The sequence below is a fragment of the Pieris brassicae genome, chromosome 12 (assembly GCF_905147105.1).
Source record: "Pieris brassicae chromosome 12, ilPieBrab1.1, whole genome shotgun sequence".
Taxonomy (NCBI): Eukaryota; Metazoa; Arthropoda; class Insecta; order Lepidoptera; family Pieridae; genus Pieris; species Pieris brassicae.
The window spans coordinates 1924308-1947117 of record NC_059676.1 but is presented as its reverse complement, the minus strand read 5'-3'; the positions used below and the strand labels follow the sequence as shown (position 1 = coordinate 1947117).

General features: G+C 34.4%; 1 protein-coding gene across 1 annotated transcript in view; it reads right to left on the bottom strand.

Moving 5' to 3' along the window:
- Positions 1–14637: 14637 nt before the first annotated feature.
- The window catches only part of LOC123716970 (R3H domain-containing protein 2), a 48100-nt gene continuing 39927 nt past the window's right edge, over positions 14638–22810 (bottom strand). Inside the window, exons 28-32 of the mRNA XM_045672699.1 lie at positions 21905–22017; positions 19958–20040; positions 18933–19135; positions 18009–18057; positions 14638–17553 (exon numbers count right to left, since the gene is read on the bottom strand). Coding sequence (XP_045528655.1) covers positions 17504–17553; positions 18009–18057; positions 18933–19135; positions 19958–20040; positions 21905–22017 — 498 coding nt within the window. The 3' untranslated portion in view covers positions 14638–17503. The remainder of the gene's footprint in view (positions 17554–18008; positions 18058–18932; positions 19136–19957; positions 20041–21904; positions 22018–22810) is intronic.

The following is a 22810-nucleotide window of genomic DNA, read 5'->3' as shown; positions in this document are numbered from 1 at the left end:
TCTTACGGCCGCTTTCTATACTAAATCCCAATCCAATTTTTACTAGTAGCGATTGATATTTCAATCACTTTCTCATAAAGTACCTACTTTCCAATAACCGATCGATGGATCGTTTTTATAAAATAACTTTGAATTCGACTATTCGTATTTTGACTTTACATTTAAGTTTGCGAAAATCTGGGTTGGATATAATTTTAGATTATAGATCGAGTATAGAAAGCGGCCGTAAGACTGGGAAGGTGGTAGGTATAGGTAATTGAAAAAATATTTAAAATGCCTATAAAGACAACGTTTGGTGTAATTGTTTGTATTAAAATCGATGCGATTTTTTTCCGTACAATATAAAGCCATTTCTTAATTAGGTTTGATATATTAGACACAAGAAAGGCACCTAAATTTATATAGAGTAATAAAAACCTAAACTTATTTATTTCGTCCAAAACGTCTGACGACTATTTGTTCAGATTTAAAAGAATAAAATACAAAACCAATTTCTCAACTATAAACGCTTTGTTGCGTTAAAAATCACCAATTTCAAGTAAATCCAATTTGCAACAACTTGCAATCGGGCAAATTTTATTACGCCAAGAATTCCTACTTAAAACAATGTTCGCGAGAACGAGACGGAGATATTTTCTTTTTTCAAGTCTATTGTCTATTAACGAGGGGCGGAGTAGAAACTTTTTGGACCTATGGCGCGCGTGCGAGAGAGGGATCGGTGATAATTTTGTATTTGCCAGAAAGGGAGGTATATAGGGAGTTTTCTTTGACATATTTATAGGTTGGGGAAGAGTGCAGTTTGTATTAGGTGAAATTAGATAGATTAGTAGCTGGTTTGTGCTTCAATTACGGTATTAAAGATGGCAGACTGCCGGGGTATCGCTTTTTGATTTATGTTTGTCTAAATGAAATTACTTAAATGGTTTATTAGGAGTAATTTTCAGAAAGCTAATGAAGAAATAGCATCGCCATTGGTAATAATGGTACCTAATAGTTGTCGCAATGGTTGCTGAATGTTTTTTTAATTCTTATGTACCAACTTACCTAAACTTAACAAGTCTTTATATTGTCCATGGAGGCATGGGACCACCACATTTTCGTGTCTGTTCTAGAGATAATTTAGAATAGGTTTTCTGTGCTGATATAAAATAAAGAAAAAGATAATATATACATTAATTCATGTCAAAAAGTATTTTCCGCGGCAGATCTTCTCTTTCAGGAAGAAAACTTTTGAAACTTACATTACGATGAACATGAAACGAATAGGAAATGGTTTTATTTGAAGAGGGATTAAAATTTTAGACGTAAAATCTAAGTAAAGAGATTTCAATATAAACAATATTATATGGTAGCTCCTAATCGAATAAAATTAAAGTAATGAATGTGTAAGGAAATTAAAAAAACAATACCTACGTATCTAACAGCAAAACTTCCGGACTAGATTTTACTAGACTTGGGTCTAGATATTTATCTTAAAAAATAGAGATTTTTGAAATAAGTATTGTAGGTATGTTTATAACTTAACACGTAAACCGCTAAGACCTATAAAAACAGATTAAATATTTACGTAAATGAGTGTTTTTTAAACCGTATAGGATCTTCTTGGTCTTAGTTGGTATGTTAGTATTGGTTAGTAAACAAAACAAAGAACTTTTATAGGGCATGGCAGCATACAGATCGGATAAGGGGAGGTCAAACTGGGGCTTCCATGAGAGAAAGAGGCCCTCCTCAATAGAAACGTCGGAAAAAAACATTCGACTAGTAAACCTAGTGTTTACTAGTCTTTTGATATTTTGTTAATAACTAAAATAATATACTTGGTTTCACAATAGATTATAAACTTGACTGAAAAAAAATGTTATTTTATTTGGAAAATAATTTGGGGCCAGGGCCATTTCAAACCTTTAAATCCAGCCCTGCCAACGTTCTAAGATTTGTGTGTTGTTTATCATCAATACAGAATTGGTGCTATGCCTTGAACGATGCGTCAAGGATTTACCATTTCCTATTAATAACAGGGGGCAAAAGGGCAGGAGGCTCACCTGATGCTAAATGATACTTACATTGACCGAGGGCTCGCAAGTACGTTGCCGACCTTTCAAAATGGTTATTTCCGAATGATGGCATAGCTGAATGGTTTGGGGAACATTTTTAAGTTGTGCTATATTAGCAAAAAATTTACCGCCAAATTGTTTTTATTCATACAAGGCATTTTGACATTTAGAAGAGCATGTTGAAATGACATTTTATAAAGCCCGCAAATTTAATTGTTTTTTTGTTACTACTTACTTGTTTAATCATGTACTGTCAACATTTAACCCAGTGATGTCAACTTAGGGATTCTCTCCCCAAATTTAGTGGGAACAATTATTTAGGGGGATTTTAGGGGGTACTTAATTTAAGTAATATATTTTATTTAAAATGCACGATTCTATATAATTTATATCAAGCGTCGAACCCAACTAACAAACTGTACCAAATGTACCCAACTAACAAGCTATTATACTCCAAAATCGAAATCTCTCTCTATAATCAGCAGCTCATATCTGAGGGTCGTGGTCAACAACGAAGCATCTGGAGCAGACTGCTTCCACCGGTGCTTCTCCAGCTCGTCTCTTGTGACAGTAACAGTTTGAGGATGATGAGACTTGAATGGTCCATCTGGTTGGTTAACGGCCTCGTGATCTTTTGCCTTCTGCGACCCAACCCCGATCAGTTACTCCAAGTTCTCATCGCCTCTGCGTTTTGTAGCACGATCGAAATAATAGCTATTTTACAATAATGAAATGTATTTGTAATTCATATTTGAAAATACCTTTCAAACCCAATGTAAACCAAGAAGTTTCAGGGTTTTGAAATTTAGGAGTACTATCGACAGTTGGCGATAAGTTAGAAAGTTCTTAGTTTTATAATTACTTCAGTCAAAGGCCGAATTTTGTTTCGGGGTATGCGCGTAGGCAATCAAACCTAGGAGAAACCAGTGATTCCGGAAAAAGACTACATATCAGCCAATATCGATAGTGTTTACGATCTCAACGAGATTGTGTTTCGCGACATCAGCGCTACGGATTGAGAGAACTACATCGAACTTGAATATAAAACATCGTGAACTGTTCGCAATCTCTCTCTAAGGTCATGTCTCAGCGTCATGGCCAACAAGGAGACATCTGGGGTGGAACAGTTACAGCCCAGTTCGAGCAATCGACGATTGTTTATATCAGAGTGGCATGGCCCCTGCCTTTCTAAAGTTTTTACCCCCCCCCCCCCCAAAATATTTTTTAATAATAAAAAAATAATTGTTCACTTAAGAATCGTAAATCATTTGGTTTAAGAAGAAGTTACTAGGAAATTAAATATCATGAAAAACAGAAATTCCAATTCTAAATAGTATCACCCCCCTTATGAAGCTGCCCTACTGTGGGGCGTGCGCCCCACGTTGGCAAAGTTTGGCTTATATGCATCGGAAGTTTGTAAAGCGAAGATAATCTTAGGCGAAAATTCTTTCTATCAGGTTTAATGGAATAATTTATTTAATAATAGGAATATCATTTATTAATTTATAGAAACTTTCCAAAGCTCGACACACTAATATATCGGTAGATACGTAAGCGGAATAAAACTCGGAGTGAAAAAAGTCTATTAAATAATTATAACTAAAGAGAAATTGATTTCAAAGTGTGAGGAGAGAAACTATGGATTACTCCAGACTTCCTTCTTTCCTTCATTCCTTTATCAGATCTTAAAGGAGGCACAGACAGGCTGATGGGAGATCTGGGGTTGTCTGTTATGGCAATCAAGCTTATCCATACATATCATAAGCTTTTACGATACATTAATTAGTTTTTGAATTATACGATCTACTAATAATATAGCAAAAAATCTAGAGAAAAATTTTCGGTAATTTGTTCTGTCGTTTGTCGTCACTATCATAACACGTGTTAGATATATTGCGCAACAATCGTGAATCGGGAAAATGGGAAAATCGTAAAATTAAGATTGATAAATGTGAAAAACTCTATCTGTTGGTTAAATATATTTTATAGAAACGACGACGACAATACATAAGTCAGTTAAATGAATAAATATCCTCCTGACTTAATTTCGCACCCAGAATGAAAGCCGTGACTCGAACTCACCACCTCCAAGTCGAAAAGCAGGCTAATTTAGTTACTCAACACATTACCTTAAAAAATAATAAATATTAAAATGGAAAATGATCTAAACGTATTGATTTATTTCGCCAACCTGTTACCAAAGTATTTGTTTGTTTACGATTAGGGTGAATATGTTTGTGGCGTTTTAAAGATTTTTTATTTCGCTAATGAATATAAGTTAAATTAAATTATAACTTTTATTTAAATAACTTATAATTTAATAACAATGTCCACGTTTTGTTTCTTATAAGTTTAGATTATTTTTATTGTTTCAAGAGACAAACAGTTCTTGAAGATTATATCTAATTTCTAAGTATCTTATACTAAAACTGTCCCACGGTCTTTATAAAACTGACTATGTATAATGGGATATCTTGGAACCACTGATACTCAGTATAAGTATATACAATCTCACAAATGTACAGTATTTAAAATTTTCTAAACCTACAGCGTAATAATAAAAATAATTAAAAATTAATAAATAGATAATTAAAACAAATTTAAAAAGTTTGGACCTTGTGGCTGTGTATCTTTAACGTTGGCAGCATTTCCTCACTCTTGAGCGAAGGAAGCACCAGCTTTGAAGTCACCTGTACTATCTACCAGGTGCTAACTTAACTTAACTTGAACCCCACGGCCCAAGTCTCAACTCCAAAGAGAACAAAATCAAAATTGGAGGAAAGATTTATTATTTAGTTTTTAGGTAATGTATAAAAAAGCTCTCATATCAAATGTGTTGTAGAAATGAACGTAATTAAAAAAAATCACAAGTATACAGACAAAAGCGATGGCGCTAGTTACACAAATAAATCCTTAATTCACCCAATCATGTACTTAAAATATAAAAATATTTCTAAATTTGTAATTTTTTTTTAAATTTCCTTTTATTGCCCGTGTTAGTATATCCTTTGGCTAACATGTAGTGTGTTAGTTAAATCATTCTTGGAATAAGTAGGATATCCAAGGTAACCGTGGATGTTGAAGTCAGGTCGGGTAGGTCATACCTGGACCAAAACCAGGACGTGCGCATGAACAGTGTATGCCAGGAAAGTGGATGAAGGGAGACAGATATGTCGGAACGGCTTACCCTTTCGGGAAAAAGGTAAAATAATGTAATAAAAATGTGTTTATTAATGATAAGTAGATAAGCATAACAATTTGTAAGATTTGGTAACCGTTTTATGTGAAAAATACCTGTGTCAGGGTTACCAGCTCTTCCATAACATTTTCCTAACATTTTGCTATTCCATTAAAAATATATATAATATTTGTATAATAGTAATCCATGACTTCATCGCAAAACTGCGAAACGCCGTTATCATTTATCAGATTCGCATGGTCACCCCAGCGCAGCCCGTGTGAATGCGAACGGCCGCAGTTTATCGCCAGACAAATAAACAAACACAGTATTACCCGATAACGCCTGTGGGAACCCTCTAATTACTGTTATATTCACTCATACTTTGACCAAATTGTAGACTCACTTAAGATATATTTCGCTAAATTGGCAGATTGCGATGGCAGAAGGTGGACCAAATTAAGGACACAGCAAGTGGTAGATAGAGAGAGAAGAAGTGGTAGATAATGCCATGCAGACAGGAATGGCGGGATCAGGAGGAGGCCTTTGCCAAAAAAGGACACACAGATGTCTAAAAAGAATGTTATAGAAATCTGAAATAAAAGACTAGTATTATCATGTTTGGCAAGTGTTTACTTCAGCGCAGGATTGAATATAAATTATTATTATTACATTGGCTATTCATAAGCGCCGAACAACTATATTATGATGGAATGTATTAAAATATTAAGTGAGAAAATTGTTCGTCAAGTACTAATTTTAAAATGTTTAAAAATCTATCATCTCACACCCTTTAAATATTTGGACTTAGAGTTATGTATATTTATTTATTTGTTTACACTTCGTTGCATTACAATATAAATATTGAATATAATTAAATGAAAAGGAGGGCAACTGGCCTTGTTGCTTTCGAGCGATCTCTTCCAGGCAACGTAACGTTGGATAAGGTAAGCAAGTGCAAAAATGCATAACATATATAGTTATTAAGACAAAACTAAACAGGAACAAAAAAAAGTAAAAAGTGCCATGAATCACGATAATTCAAGACCAGTCAGTTAGTAGTTAGTATGAAAGTTAGGGATACGATGTGGACAGGTAATCCTTGTACAGAAGAAATTTAAAGGAAGATAAAGAAGGAGTTTAGCGAATAGGGGCGGGAAGTGAATGCCCAACTGCAGAGACCTTAAAGGATTACCTTTAAGCGAGCGAGCCAGCGCACATAGGTAGCCCATTGCTGCACAAGGTTCAAACGCACATTGATGCCAGTAGACAAACATTACTTTTACCTCTATAAATCCAATTCAGGAATAAAAACAGATAATTTAATTTATGTGTCTTCGTGTTTTTAGTTTGCCTATAAGTGCTTGTCATATTAAATTTTGTATTATATTTTTCTTGTAGCATTGTATCCAAGCTTTTATAAATAAACATATAGAACTTCTCGACCAATGGGGGATCCCCGTAATGGACGCGTACGCGAAAAAATACACTGACCGAAAACAAGCGACCGGGAATTCCCCGTTCCGTTCGATAGATGATCATCGCACATGAGTTGATTACTCAGGGATTCCAATGTATTGATTGGATTTTTTAATGTTTTGGATATTTTTTTTAATTAAAAATATCGCCTATTGTTTTCAGTGGGGACTGGGAACCTATTGTACTCTCGGCTGCAGCCCAAAAACACCTTAAGTAGATCCGCCCCTGCATCTTTCATTTGTAACGACATCATTTCTAGTACAATCACAGAATGCATTTAGCTTTAAGTTTTTTAATTAAAATCAACAGGGAACTATACCTCATACCCATTATCCGGAGTTCATATGCCTAGCTTGTCACCTGACAAGTTGCAAATAAATAAATATCCTGCACAAACAACTTAAATAATGTCGGAAACATAATCTTATCAATTGATAAAAACATCTCAAAATACTAATATATGTGAATCACAACGCAATTTCTTCCTCATTTAGGCCGTTGTCATATGTCAACGTGACAGTTTGACAGGTGTCACAGATAATGTCAGTTAAGTATGAATTATTTGGCTTTTATAGTGTGTTTATCTTTTTGATTTGTTATTTATTAGAGGAACGACATATATTGATAAGATTCAATAATCTATGAGTTTATCTCGTCTGGGAAAGGAATGTTTGACCGGAAAAACCTAGAATGATATATTTGATGATTTAAAAATCCATTTACAAATAAAATATCATGAAATTAAAATGGTGGCTCGTAATGCACTTAGCATTGTGAGAAAATAAGGGCAGGTTTGTGGTTGTAAATAATTCTTCACTGGAGAAGAGCGCAGTGTTAACCTAGGGCTTCGGCGTGCGTATCCCTGAAGTCGTAGGTTCGATTCCTAGCTGTACGCCTAACTTTCTCTCTATATGTGGATTTAACACGTTGAACGAATACATCGTAAGGAAACCGGCATATCTCAAATACAAACATCGACGAAATGTGTCATAAGGCTGATCCCCGATTTGTCTATCAAATAATGCAATCTGTGGCCAAGACCCATAAGGCTGTAAGCACTTTTATATATAGTGATAGATTCTTTAATATCAAAAGTATTAGTCGTCAATTTTCTATCGCAGTTAGGAATATGACCGTTTTTAAGTTTGATCCCTGCGACACACCAACACCTTTTCTAAGTAGTACGACAAAATAAACAAACAGAAAGAAGAAGTTATCATTGAAATAAATTCCAAGTACGGCTTTTTATCCTAACTTATTTTAAAAGCAAAATAAACACGTTACGATTTCACACCTAAACCCCTGAATTTGGAATTTTTATACTGTGAAGGTAAGTTTAACGTGAGTAAAGCCGCGGATAAACAAATATTGATAAATAGTGAAATTAAGTGGTTTTAATACAGAAGCCATGAATAATGAAGCCTTATCTTATCAAACGGTCTAATTGACGCTAAGTGACGTTGAGTGAATGCAAACACAACTGACCAAGGATTATTATATTTATATGAACTAAACACGCCTTTTGGGTTTACTACTAAATTTAATATAATATTTGGTGTACTTAATGTCTAAATTAGTAGGTATATTAATGAATAACACGAAGTGGGCGAAAACTACACAGTGTCGCGATAACTCACGCCTTACAGCCGAAATAGAAATTGAAAACGAAACGTGGGAACAACACAAAAGCGATGGGCTGTCGACATCATATGTGGTGAGAAATGGATGGAGGAAGCGAAGAACAGATCCAAATGGAAAATTCAAGGAGCCTTTACTACCTGGCAACTACCGGGTAACTGAAACCTAAGTGTGCCATGTTCGTTCGTACACACAGATTTTTGTTTCTATTAATAGGAAAAATATTTACGAGTTTCATGCAGAAAAAGTTCCAGGCCAAAGTACAGACATATGACAGAGCCAATAATGTAAATGTCGCCTCTGCTTTTTACTAAAACTGGCTGATTCTTGTTTATAATTAAGTATGCAGGTACGCAGGAAAATAACTACTCGTTTATATACATATAAAATAAAAAAGATTACCAATCCTTCAAACGCCGTTAAAATAAAAAACCAAAATCGAAAGGAAAATTTAATTAATTTAGTACTCGCTCAAATTGTGTGCTGAAAATCAGTGCTAATTAAAACTGTAAAACGAGAGTTTACGCAACAAACATACAAATATACACTTTACATATAGAGGTGAAGGCTATTAAGTACTTATGATATAGTAAATAATCCAACAAATACAGTAGCACTTTGTGTCCATTAATGATAATTCCGATTATTTTTCAACGAAATGAATGTACAATGTGTTCGTCATAACGGCTAACATAATGCATACAAATGTCTTGCTATTCCGTAATTGTGATATTTTTTGGCATTTGTACGAACAGGCAACAGCACTATAGGTACTGAAGACAGTGTAGTAGTGGAGAAAAGTGTAAAATTTAAAGTAAATAAATGATTTGTTTCAGGAATCCTATATTCTCCGAAAAAAATGAACGTACTTTTATGACTCCAATAAATAAATTCTAGCAAATATGTCTTAACGAATACGAGTAGGTTTGAAAAACTAGATCAAAAGCCTTTAGAGCGGACTAATGACTAGGAGATTTTCAATGCGATGTATTTCAGAAAGCATTAAGAATGTTTATTGTTGTCGATAGTATCTACTTCGCATTAGGTAATCGTTGTATTACATGTAATAGTTAAATCGAACTCAAGGATAGGACCTCTGTACCACCAACATAGAAAGCCTTTTATTATACATAATAATTTCCGAAGTTTAAACTATTAAAAAACAATCCGGTATAACATTGAACTTTTCTACGTTTCGGGAGCATAATGAGAATGCGGACCACAAGGAACTGTACATAATTGTATATAAAGCATGCCAACAATACATAACGAGTAAGTAGGCGCGATTAAAACAATTAACTTTGGCTGGTACGGGAGTGGTCGGCGGAGAGACAAGCGTCAAGCGTCAAGCGATAAACGAGGTCTTCTTTTTTTCAAAGGTATGATAACAACTAGTTTTGATAATTTTCCTTACATACCTATATCCTTACATATATATAATAATTGAAATCAATAAAAAGAAAATTAAAATAAATTTATAAAGTTCGGTCCCTGTGGCAGTGTACTTTTAACGCTGGCAAAATTTCTTCCCTGTATTGCGATTCGTATTCGTTGAGCTTGGAAAGCTATGTTTTTGTTTATAAATATTAGCTGTATGTTTTGGTTAGGATAATTTTTGTACTGTAAACTTTTAAAAGCTATTATATTCTTTGATGTGTATTTATTTTCTTGTATAATTTATTTAGGTGTTTTTTCAGCATCTTAGACTATGAGAGGCGGAAAACTCCTCTAAAAAATTAAATTTGGTAGTGTTTTACTAAAATCGATTTTGAAATGCGAGAATGATATCCTTACAGCAGTATCGTTATAGTGTAAACAGACTATTACGATACTGCTTGAGGTACCAAAAGCTTTAGATATCTTTATGCGTAGAAGTCTCTACACAAATTCAAATCAACCTTAAACCATTATGTTGGGATTGTAGCATTATTTCACAAACTTATACAATAACGTTATTGTACAATGAGGAATAACAAATAACATATTAAGAAGCAACAAAACCACTGCAGTATAACGACTAGTACCTACGAAATATTCATTTAACAGATTGTGTCGGGTCTCAGTAAAACTGTGATGAAAAATGATGCGGACACACTCCAAAACCGCTTTTTTTCTTTTATTTTGTTATATTCTTACTTATTTTTTTATACCTACTTGCGGACGCTTGGACCCAAGCGATTTCATCGGTACAAAGTCTCATAAGGATTTATCTGCCGCGACATCGCTTGATTGCAAGGATGTTGCCTGGATCCGGTTACCATTGCGACTGATTGGTTAGTTCTCATGTTATCTTCACATGTGTATATGTTACTTTTTACATATTTCACTAGTGTTCGTTTGTCTTTGTTTTGTGTGATGTTTGAAAGGTTAAATAAAATATCATTATCATCGGACGTCCAGGCAGAATACAAAATAACATCTGTATTACCTCGATGTCCATCGTTCCACAACTGAGCGTTTCTTAACCAGCTGCCCATTGAAGTATTTCCAAACCAATTTGACTTAGGGTCCTTTAATAAAAGAGCTTACCAATTATTTAAAGGCCATCAACGCACTTGCGAGCCTTCTGGCGATGTGAGTGTCTATAGGCGGCGGTATCACTTAATATCCTGCCCGTTTGCTCCCTTTATAGAATTTATGTCATCTTTTCCCTTCTACCGATGAATGAAGTCTATACGCGACAGGTTATTCTATATTTGCGCTAATTATCTAGCTTGTTATTCATCTACGTCATAGCATATATTTTAAATAACTGATTTCCTAAAATATATATAAAGTAACATAATTTCAGATCGATAGAAAATATTTTATTTTAATTCAAAACATTTCGTGAAAAAATATTTAAAAACTCGCTCAGTTTATGACCTAGCCCTTCAAGGGGTGGCATAGCGGAGCGGCGCGCAGAGCGGTAATTTGTTCAGTAATGGCTCCCTCGGTATATCTTTAATCTGTTCACTAATTGGATGGCCGACAGGGACGGACTGAAAAGTATTTTCATAATTTTAAAATATCATGACGTTCCAACTAATTTTTGCGTAGGTTTATTTATTCTTTTAGAAATTAGTAGGCCCTTCGAGATGTGTGCAATTAATATTTGATTGTATGATATTGAAAAACATTGTAAAGTATGATGAATGTAAAGTTTTCCGGCAACTGCCCCCTCTGGCAATATAAGTGTTGACATCACTTAACATTAGATGAACATCTGTATCTGTGGGTCCTCAGACCTCTGTAGGTCTGAACTCAACATTTTGAGGGATCGTAGCTTAGTAGTAGCGTAGCTAGTTTCTTAATTCTTTTTCATATTTTTCTGGTAAATATTGCCTTTAATATTAAAAAGCTTTTCTGTAAAATAAAATAAATTAATCTCTTCGCGATCGAAATCTTTATCATGTAGTTTTTTTTTGATAATTTATGACTCACATTTTCGTAATAGAATTATGATAATATTCTGTTAGTACCGTGATAATGACTCTAAAAGATTTAGAAAGATTTTGTTATATTTTCCCAGCAAAAAATCTTTCTATCAATCAATTCTTCACGAAATTCGAATATAGGGAACCATATAATAATGTATTTAGAATATTATAGCATATTTCAAATGCCGGAACTGGCAACTCAGTAGCGAGTGAAATAAATGCCAATTTTCACTAATCATCGTAATTAGCGCGCTGACTGTTTGTCAGTTATAGTCCGGGAGTCTGGCAACACTTTAGAGGCGTGAAATTTTTGGATTATGTTTATGTTTAAAGAACTTTATTTCTTATTACAAAATTATATTTTATTGACATGAGAAACTAAATATTATATTGAGCGAGATACACGTCCCAATTTTAGTTCACTACATTCACTTTGACATGCATTTTTAATGCCCCCTTGAATGTGTCAAACACGCCAATATTGCGATTTTTAGATGGCAACCGATTAAACAGTTGCACACCCTCGTACCCAATCGACTTCTTCAAATAATTTGTGCGCGGCTTCGGCAAGATAAGCAATTAATTAATACGGATTAATTATTACAAACAAAAATATGTTCTCTTCAGGTTAGTATATATTAGTGTAAACAGAGTCCAAGGAGTTCTGCATGTTATTAAGATAAATAGGTATAGGTACAGCTCCTTGTGGGCTCCATTTTCATTAGCCTTCTCAAGTATATTAAGCCATCACTATCTATCTCGCGCTTCATGCGTCCAACTTCGACTGTTGTGCCGATGTCCTTCACAACTCTACCGGGTTTTCTTCTGCCACCAGGTTGTGAGTTCAGTAAGGACCTTGGGGTTCTGTAGTCCGCCTGTCACATGTCTCAACCACTATACTAGCGTTCTATGAATTGGTCGTTGTCAAGGATGTTATGTACATTTGATAATAAGGAATAGCGTGTCTTGAATCTGGAACAAATACTTATTACACCCGCATCCAGAAGAACGCCTTGTACATAATTAATTTTAACCACTAGGTGACGCCTGCTCAGTATAGGAGTTTAGGCGAAATAATACATAAATACATTCTATAAACATAAATTGATATGTTTGCCAATACCATTTGGAAAAGGGTGGCCTCTAAAATTTGCTTGTTTTTTTATAAGAAAGAAGAAATGACCGCGTATTTCCTGTAAAGCAGTCAAAAGAGTATTCTTACAAAACATTGATTGTTTCAAAGGAAAAAAGTATTAGGATACTAATGTACGGAGTAAGTAGGCTGTCTCATTTTATATCCTCAACTCTCAAGCCGAAGGGGGTTGGGCGGAAACAAATTAAAGACATTAAGGTGCTAATAAATGAACTTGATTGCTTACGAACGCAGTTAGGAGGCGATATTAGTCTAAAAAGTCATTTAGGCTCGGTTCACATTATTCCAGTCCAGTAATCCAGTGAGTCATTCCAGTCCAGTGCTGGACTGGAATGGAACGTCGATAAGCGAAATTAATGAAAAAGGAGGGTCAGCAATGCTTTTGCAACAGCTAAAATCAGAAGATCCTTTGGAATACAGGAATTTTGATTTGATTTTTTACATCCTCTACTGTAAAACCTTCTATTTGCATACCAACACAAATTTTGTGCAGGGCGGATTGGCGCATGCCTTTGTGTTTATAAAATTCCGAAGTGATATCCCACAAACGCACATGTTCTCTGTACAAAGAAACAAATTGAAGAGTTTGGTTTTCAACTTCATTGTTCGGAATTACCTATAAAATTCCATAAAATAACAACAATTTGTGTTCATTGTTAAACGTCTATTCAAGCACTGGATTAGCCGTTCACACTATTCCAGTGGCGCTGGAATGAAAAATAGACCGTCATTCCAGTCAACTGGACTGGATTGATCACTGGAATGGTACATTCCAGTGCAGGTTCATATTATTCCAGTAGCATTCCAGCGCTAGACTGCTACTGGAATAATGTGAACCGGGCAATAGCCGAAAGATACGTGTCTGACTTTTGAACGTCTTACTAAAAAAAATATTTTTCTTTCATATTTTCGACAACAGTTTCCGCAGCGTAGAGCCTTGGTATAGAATCACGGGGTCTACACCAGAGATTCTACGCTATGATTTTTATTAAATACGGCTTTTAATCGAGGCACAAAACTTTTGTTAAATACACACAAAAATCCATCATATATGCTCGAAATACGCATTTTATCCAACATAGAACCCCTTTGAATGTAATTTAATTAACTGTCGTAAATAAACAAAAACTAAAAGTTTAATATTATGTTTTTAAAACAAAATTTACAACCCAGACCATTTTGTAAAACATGTATGCGAAAGAGATAGCTTGCTTTTAATTAAACAAGTTAGAGCGTGACAAGAATAGTGTAATCAACTCTGTTCTTTCTAACGTTCGTCCGGGGGCGGATTCTCAACTTTTTTATTACGAATTTTGATAGCATTGACGTCAGTGGTAAAAATTTACGTTTTTAAAGGAAAGGAAATTATTAGTGTTTTTTTTATAGTTTTATAAGTCGCGATAATAATAATTTATAACTAAAGACCAATGTGAAGGTAGAATCTGCTTAAGTAGATACTATCCTATGTCTGTTTGATTACAAAAATCGCAAGTGATACTCTGTTTTTCACGTTTCGGAAATTTGTTCTGTTCGTCTTCCATTAACTGAAAAACGATTTTCGTCCTTTCCTTTATAGTACGTGCGTACATACATGTTGTAGTGAATATATATGACGAATGTATAATCTATACATATTTGCTTTTAAAACGGAATACTTACCGCATAGATTTGATTTTTCATTTCATTGACTTAAAGCGCTAGTAATAAAACAAACAATTACGCTAAAATCTTTAATATTAACAATTATATACTCTACCGTCACAATAAACTTTCTTACAAATAATATACTCTACGGGACATTGCCTTAGTCAGACGAGCATCTGTCAATGTCAGTATTTGGTATTTGACAGGTGTCATTGTGGTAGTAGACAAACTTAACCTCATATTTTCTATAATCTATTGAGTTACAAGTAGGACACTGAATCACAACGTAACACGAAAATATATTTCTTAACCAGGTACAATAATTATTATTGTTATAGCATCACTAGTAACTTGAAAATAATATTTTAATACCAAAAATGTACTTTTATTTTTGAACAAAAATAAGCCAGCCGAATAATACTATTGCAGTTAATATAGAATCTAAAAATATAACGAAAACTTAAGTTTGCGCAGACACCACAACTCTAGTTAACATAAATATATGTATTTTCACTTATATATACAACGTAGCAACGTAAGTTGTACATTTATCGTGCGAATCAACTTATTAATATTGCAAACCGTTTTCAGTTTGCATATGGCTATTTGAAATCTCTAACAAAAAATATTAAATAATGTCTTATTAAGTACCGCATGTTAAAGTCCGCTCAGACGAGCCACCAATCAAATCTGTGACGAGTCTATGGATGCCATACAGAAACGAGACGGCGCAAACTGAATTCCGTACGTCGAAAGTTTTCGTTGACATACGGGAGTCATACTTATCGTTAAGTCTCGTCCAAAATACCATCCTCACGAATAATAAAACGATTTCAAATCCCATGGCTTATGCCGCGCACCTTAATTTGTTTGGTGAATGAACAACGCTCATTTGTTTGCCACCAGTTGAGACACGGCTGGGATCTTCATATGTAATGATGTATTCCAATTAAATGTATGGCGCTTTTGTTTTCAGGGCTCTCATTAAATTTGCACTTCTACCCAGTAATTTCCCAGATATGGCGTAAATAACTTTCTTCATTATTTTTGTCGGTTAACCATGAGCGATGTCCGTTCATCCAAGATCCAGTAGGACTATTTAACACAACCTAAAACTAAAATGTAATGTAATGACTAGGTATTCCGTCATGAGATCTAGCGATGGACGCGGCATTTTCAACGCCGCGAGATTTATGGTAACAAACAAATCTTACTCGAGCTTATTAGATTACATTTTGAAATGTGGTCCATGTAAAAGAAATTATTACGAATAAATTACGCAAATTCCCGATGTTGTGCTTGTGAGGCTTGACTACCGTGAGCAAACCTAACATTTTGAAATAAAAACCAAAACAACTTCTAGTCTCGCCTCTGAATTAATCTTAGATTGCTTCTCCTGGCTTGGCTTAAAAGCCTCATCAGAAGCGAATACCAAATATCTTTTATTGAGGTGAGGAATCTCTATCAACCGATTCCGTTGCTGCAAACGGTCTGAGTAGTACTGACCAATAAATATTATCTGCTTTTTATTTTAAAAAGTGGACACAATTTAAATGGTACTAGTGAGGGGACATTGTAACCAGCGTTCATCGACATATAATTTTTTTTAAACCATAAATAACCGTAATAGTCATTGCCAAATAAATATAATTTTAAACAATACTTCTACCTCCCTTGGTGATTATTGTAATGCATGAGTTTATAGCTTAATTTTTTAATTATCTGTGAACTTCTCTGTCACTTGTCCTTTACATTTGTCATCGTTTTTTTTAATGTAAATATATACTCAAAGGACGCACAGAATCGGCCGTTTACATTAGAATTTGTATGAACAAAGAATTTTCGTATTAAATATATTCCGAAGGCAGCCCCGAACAACAAAAATACTCTTTTAATAAAAATACTAAAAAACCTAATGTCCTACCTATTTACACAAAACTAGTTAAGGGACATAATTCATTTCACATTTACGACTTAATAGAAACAAAATAGGGAATTGTGTCCCTTAAATAGTTTTCATTGCAAACCAATTATAAGGTATTTTACACACGTGCGACATTTACTCAACGACTATTGACTATTGTGTATTTGTTGTAAATAATATTCAATTTGTGTCTTTATTGGTTACAGCCCTTTGACGAATTACAAGAATGGTCTGTTTTCATTGAGAAATAAGTTTCTAAAATCCTATTGCGATTAAGAAATTCAAGTCTATCACTCCTTTGGACTTGAATTAAACTGGTTGACTCTAAGGGTGAGATTTAGTATTTAGTGGTACTTATAGGGGATACGTCAAAAATGTGGTAGATTTTGACATATAGGAATGATAGCAATAAATTTTAGTTAGACTCGGAATCTTAGCCATAGACAAATGTATGCTTTAGTCCCCGCGTTTTTGCCTTCACAGTAGTAATGTAAATTGTATAATAGGTCCAATGAAAAGCCAGCGTTTTAACGCACAGCACCAGCGTTGAATGCACGTATATGAAATACGGCTCCATAAGATCGTAAATTTTTTTTTACGATATTAAAACGACCAAAAAGTCGCACGAGTAAATGTCGCACGCGTGTCTCCTACTTAGAAAAAGCTGTCTAGTAACAACGACTATTGCAAGTTCTATAAAAACAAACAGTGGACAGGGATATGTTTGAACATTTATTGAGTTAAGACGCGTTTTGCGAATACAAATTTTCAAAATGAAAAAGATACTATGAAAGAACATCGCAAGATTTCAATTTTTAATAATTAAATATTAAAAAAAAAATCCAAACATTTCGGAGAACTTAAAATTCTCTAGTGAAACATGGGCTAAAGATAGTTTACTACAAGACTAATAAAAATGGTAACCATGGTGACACAAATATCATCAGTACTAATATTTAAAAAAAAACATATTCTCAAAAAGCGCCTCAACCTATTGGATAAAACTTATATAATCTAACGCCGCGTATATCTATCCGGGTGAGGTCGTCTCGGAGGGTTTAAAACTGAAAAAAAATCAACAATTAACTAAAGCATGTTTTGTCTCGCTCATATATACAAAGAGTGATATAGATAAACCCATAAACGTATGGGCAATGTTTTACTTATAGACATACATTACACATTATAAACAACATTATAAAGAGACAATAAACAAATGAAGGTTTTGATTAAATATGTGTTTGAGTGTGTCCAGAGTGTCCCAAAAAATGTGTCAAGCGGTGGTCCAGAGTGAAAGCACTCTTGGAGAAACCCTAATATATGTATGTTTTACCAATTAACATGTATACCATGTATTCATTTTAATTAAAAAAACTGGGACAGGATATATATTTTATGAAATATAAAATTCATAATGTATTAACGACAAAACAGCAAGAAATTTTTGAAAAAAAAAAATTTATATGAAATAACTTTCGTTTTACAAATTCCCAAAGCAATATTTATATGAATAAATTACCTGGATGGACCGGTCCTGGGGATCGCCTGCACCACGCCCCAGGTGACATCTGAAGAGATTTTTTTAAATATTAGTAATTATAAAATAAGGTAAGGTTTTAAAGGACTGCGCCCCATCTAAAGGTACGTGATTCACACCACGATATTTTCACGACCGAACACTTGTCAATACGTCAATGTTATAATATATATTTAAATAAAATAATTAATTGATTTATACTATCGATAAAATCATCATCGCGTATCATTTAGTAAAATGATCAAATTGTAATTGATAGTGATAAAAATATATTCGTTAATATATCCGTTTGTTTCTTTAGAAGTACATTGTCAAAGTGACAACTGACTCGCATTATGTTTCTACATTTATAAAAGTTAGTTGCCATGACTCAGTACGGATATTAGTGAGTTACATTATTAGTTTCGCCTGATTGTGATTGGTCAAAAGCCCTACGGTAGCAGGTCACTTAAAAAAAATATGTGCGTCTCAGGACCCCCGACAGAAGATATAATTTAAATCAAAGTTGAACTATTTAATTATGATATATTTCGAGGATCATCTTGTTTTATTCGTCATATTTTTTTTGAAATTTCACTGTCAAGAGTAAATGTCTAACGCACACTAAAAACTCAGTCGAGAGAGGGGAAAGCCACTGTCCGAAAAAAAGCTAGCGCTGCGGGTTAGAGTGAGAGGAGGAGCCTACCAAGCGCGTGAGGGAAAGGGAAGCAAAACGACTGGCACCGTTACGCGTTACGTAACGAAATGGTTTACCCTCCTATAAGTTATCACTGTAATTAATGGAGCATAGCGCATGTGAATTATCACCTCATTTATCACTTTAAAAATTATCGTTTAAATTCTAAACAAGGGTAGTGTAATTACAATACATTTGAATAAAATTATTTTTGGAGGTACAAGTCATACCTGTCGCAATAAATAAGGTGGCCTATATTGCATTGGGAAGGGGTTATCCCGAAATATCCCCCTATTCCTATCCCTATCCAGTCTCTCGGGCCGGATAACCGGTCTCTGGCCTTCAGTCCGATCTTTCTCGTCCCTCTCGGATCGGCCTCTGTAGCGGAAATCTTGTCTTTGGTCCGGTCTATTGTCATATTTTCTGTCGTTGTCTGAAATGTATATAAGTTGTATCCTGTCGCTTATAGACCTTATTCAATGGTAAAATCGAAAAGATGAAAGAAATTCTTTAAAAGGGGCAAACGGGCAGGATGTTAAGTGACACTGCCGCCTATAGACATTCACATTGTCAGAGTGCTCGCAAATGCGTTCGCGAACTTTATAATGGGTACGATCAAATCCAAGCCATTTGCCTGTTTGATCAAATGGCTGAATATTATTCAGGCCGCTAGGCTAGGTTGTTAATTGTCGACTAATTAAGTTGGATGTGACATATATATGTCGCTGTAACGTAGTTATAGCAGAGAGTTAATTGAATCTCTAGTCAGTTAATTAAAGATCGATATTCAATCAAGTCGCTAAAGTTCCTAAGCAACAATACTAACCTAACCTAATCATTTACAATAAAACAAAACAGGGAATTTCCAAGCTCTCAGTTCTTCACGATCAAACCGAAATAACAATAACAAATGAAATAATCATGGCGGAGTCTTGTTTTACATTGTTAATCAACTCGCTGGCTTTCGGTCAGACAGATAGTTAAACGTTTTCGACGCTGCTTTATTTTAATCAATATGCTAGCGACTTGATTGAATATCGACATTTAATTAACTGTCTAGAGATTCAATTAACGCTCTAATTTAACTACTTTACTGCGACATATACACATTGCGCGGTTTTGTATTTTTGAATTTATTATATCACTATAAAGTAAATTTGCACATATTTCATAACAGACATAAATTAACCGTCAGTTTGAAGAAGAACAATTTATTCAAAAATATTACAAGTTTTAATAAGTGCAAATCGCTTACAATTATTTTTCGCTTGTATATTCCGTATTGAATTGACAATCGCTCGAGCGGCCGAACTCAGCTGCGCCTCGTCGCTTGGCCTCCTGGAAATATAAAGTGTTTGTAAATAATGCCGAGGCTTATATATCGATTACATTTATTTATTAAAGTACAGCACAGCATATATAATGCATATTCTACAGTATATGTAACATTATATCTATTCTAAAATACACGACAATTACGCTGAAAATACATATTATAAAAAAATAATACAAACGTTTTTAGTTAATAATTTGAATCGCAACCTAAATGTTAGCAGTCAAATTGTAGCCAATAAATTGTTGATATACACTAATAAATTGTAATATAACATTCTCGTTTCCAAGAATTTCCAATAGGTCAGCTACACTTATATTATTTATTGGTAACACTTAGCTTTATACATAAGTCAAGTTTGTTTTGTGTTAGTCCAGCGTTGCAACACCACTATCCCTAATTTTATGTTACTTTTAAGCTCTTGTTTAAAACGATTAAAATTAACCCACAGCTTTAAACAAAGAGTTTCCTTAATTTATAATATAAGCGTCACGAAGATGTGCAGCATTTTTGTCGAAGAAAATGGAGAGAGCGATTGATACCGATTGAGAGAGGACGAACGTAGCAGGAATAGCCATGGAGCGAGAGTATGGAGGGAGCAAGTGAGAAAGATCGAGAGAGAGAGAGTGAGATAGAGCGAACGTCGCATCACGCACGGAGCATGGAGCGAGAGATGGAAGAGAGCTATAGTGAGATAGATTGAGAGATGGGAGATCGAGAAAAAATACACGCTATTGGATGATGTATTCATTTTAGTAGTTACATATCAGAACTTTATTTCTGTCGCATAACGACTTGTGCAAACGCAGATTTTTATTTATTTATATTATTATTAGCACGTATACAGTGTGAATATAGATATACAGATACACGGAGTGATCATGCATTGGTATATGATTATTTATTGGGGCTTTTACCTTAGTAATAATTAATTTACAAAGAAGTTTCACTTCTGATATATGTATTCTAAACGCACGCGCTTTTTTTAATAAATTTAGATATATATTTGGGGTGGGAAGTTGGGGTTGGTGTTGGTGGGAATCGCTGATAGAGTGAGGTCAGCATTGCCTAGAAAAAGCCAAAAAAAAACCTTCTGCTGTGTTACGTAGTGGAACACTAGTATAAGCAGAACCCCGACCAGTCCGAGTCATCCACGTCCTAGTCGTCCACTTTGGGACCTGCTGCAGCCACGCTCATGCGTGCCCACTACCTAGAGCTGCAGATGAGCTGAGGATGCAGGGCAAAAGGCGAATATTCTGCGCCTTAAAACAGAATCCACTCACTAGGGAGGTAACCCGTATAAAACCGAGCCTGTCTGGAAGATCTAAAGTGGCAGCCCCACTATCAGACTAGGGCACAGTGGGTTAATCTCCTGCTTGCCTGAAAAACTAACGATTCAAGAAACCGAAACAGTGAATCACTGTGGACGCCCTCTGCCCCATCTAGGGGTTATAGGATATTAAGTCAAGTAAGTCAAGATATATATTTATATAGATATGATATTTTTAATGATGATATAGCCTAATTTGAACTAACCTGATTTACTAAAAATATATTTAACATAAGAAAGTGTCCAATGACACTACTTACAGTCGTATAGAAGGGAAGATTGTAAATGTACTATTTCTACAAATTTTATCTTTTTTAAATTTACTTTTAGTTATCTAAGATTACTGAAATTTTATTTGCGTACAAAGTTATTATAATGACTTACATGCTGTAAATTATCTTAATAAATAAAATAAAACAAAAATATTTTTTACTTAAGGCTAAGACGGAATCATTATCAGCGTTTTGGAATTTTTTTGTTATGTTTCAACAATTGCCCGTTTAAGGTGTGTTAACTTAAGAACTAATTTATCAACTTACCCATTAACTCTTCCGTTAAAGTTGGCGGGATAACTCCCCAGAATCCCCGATCCGTTGTTAGCTCTCCAGTCTGTTCTCCTCTCACTCTTATCTTTTGTATTCATTTGCGCCATCTGCAAATATTAAATAAGCTTTTTACCATAGCTTTTACACATTAAAAAAACAATTTTTAGACAGATTAAAGCTATGTATTATAAACTTATAATTATTTTATAAATTTTAAATTTTCCGACGTTTCGCGTGCTTTACGTCGTGCGTGGTCACGGTGACTGTAGATCCTTAAGCCTTTTACCGATAAACGCCTCCTTAAACGAAATTGTTGAAAAATTATTTATATTTTAAAAATCGGCAATTTAAAAACCTAGGGTTTTAGTAAATGTCAAAATAAGAATCGTGTGTGAGAGAAGAGAGATGAAGATGTTGCCGTCAAAATGTTTGGATTATTTTTAAATGGACTTAGTGCGAATTAGTACAGTAATTCTGCGACAGAAAAATACGTTACCAATTATTCCGAATAGATTTATCAATAGTATGTCAAAACCGATACATTTTTGTCATATGAGAGTCTTACCGCTAACTGTCCTCTCAGTTTCTAACAGTAATTATTAAGAAAAAATTATGCGTATACTAGTGTACACACGTAAGAAGTGAAACGCCTTTATGACCTTATGTTTCGATCGAAATTATCTACTATATGCTACTTAACAGAAATTGGTTAAATAAAGTATTGTCTTCGCAATCCGCGAAAACAGAGGACACCGTGAGTAATTTTTGCAAAAACCCGTCATCTTTCAGTCGATACCAATTTCGGGGCAATAAATACAGATAAAACAACTTTCTCTGCAGCCGTGATACTTTTGACATTTAACACCTTTTGTCTTCAGTCACCGTGACCACGCACGCTGA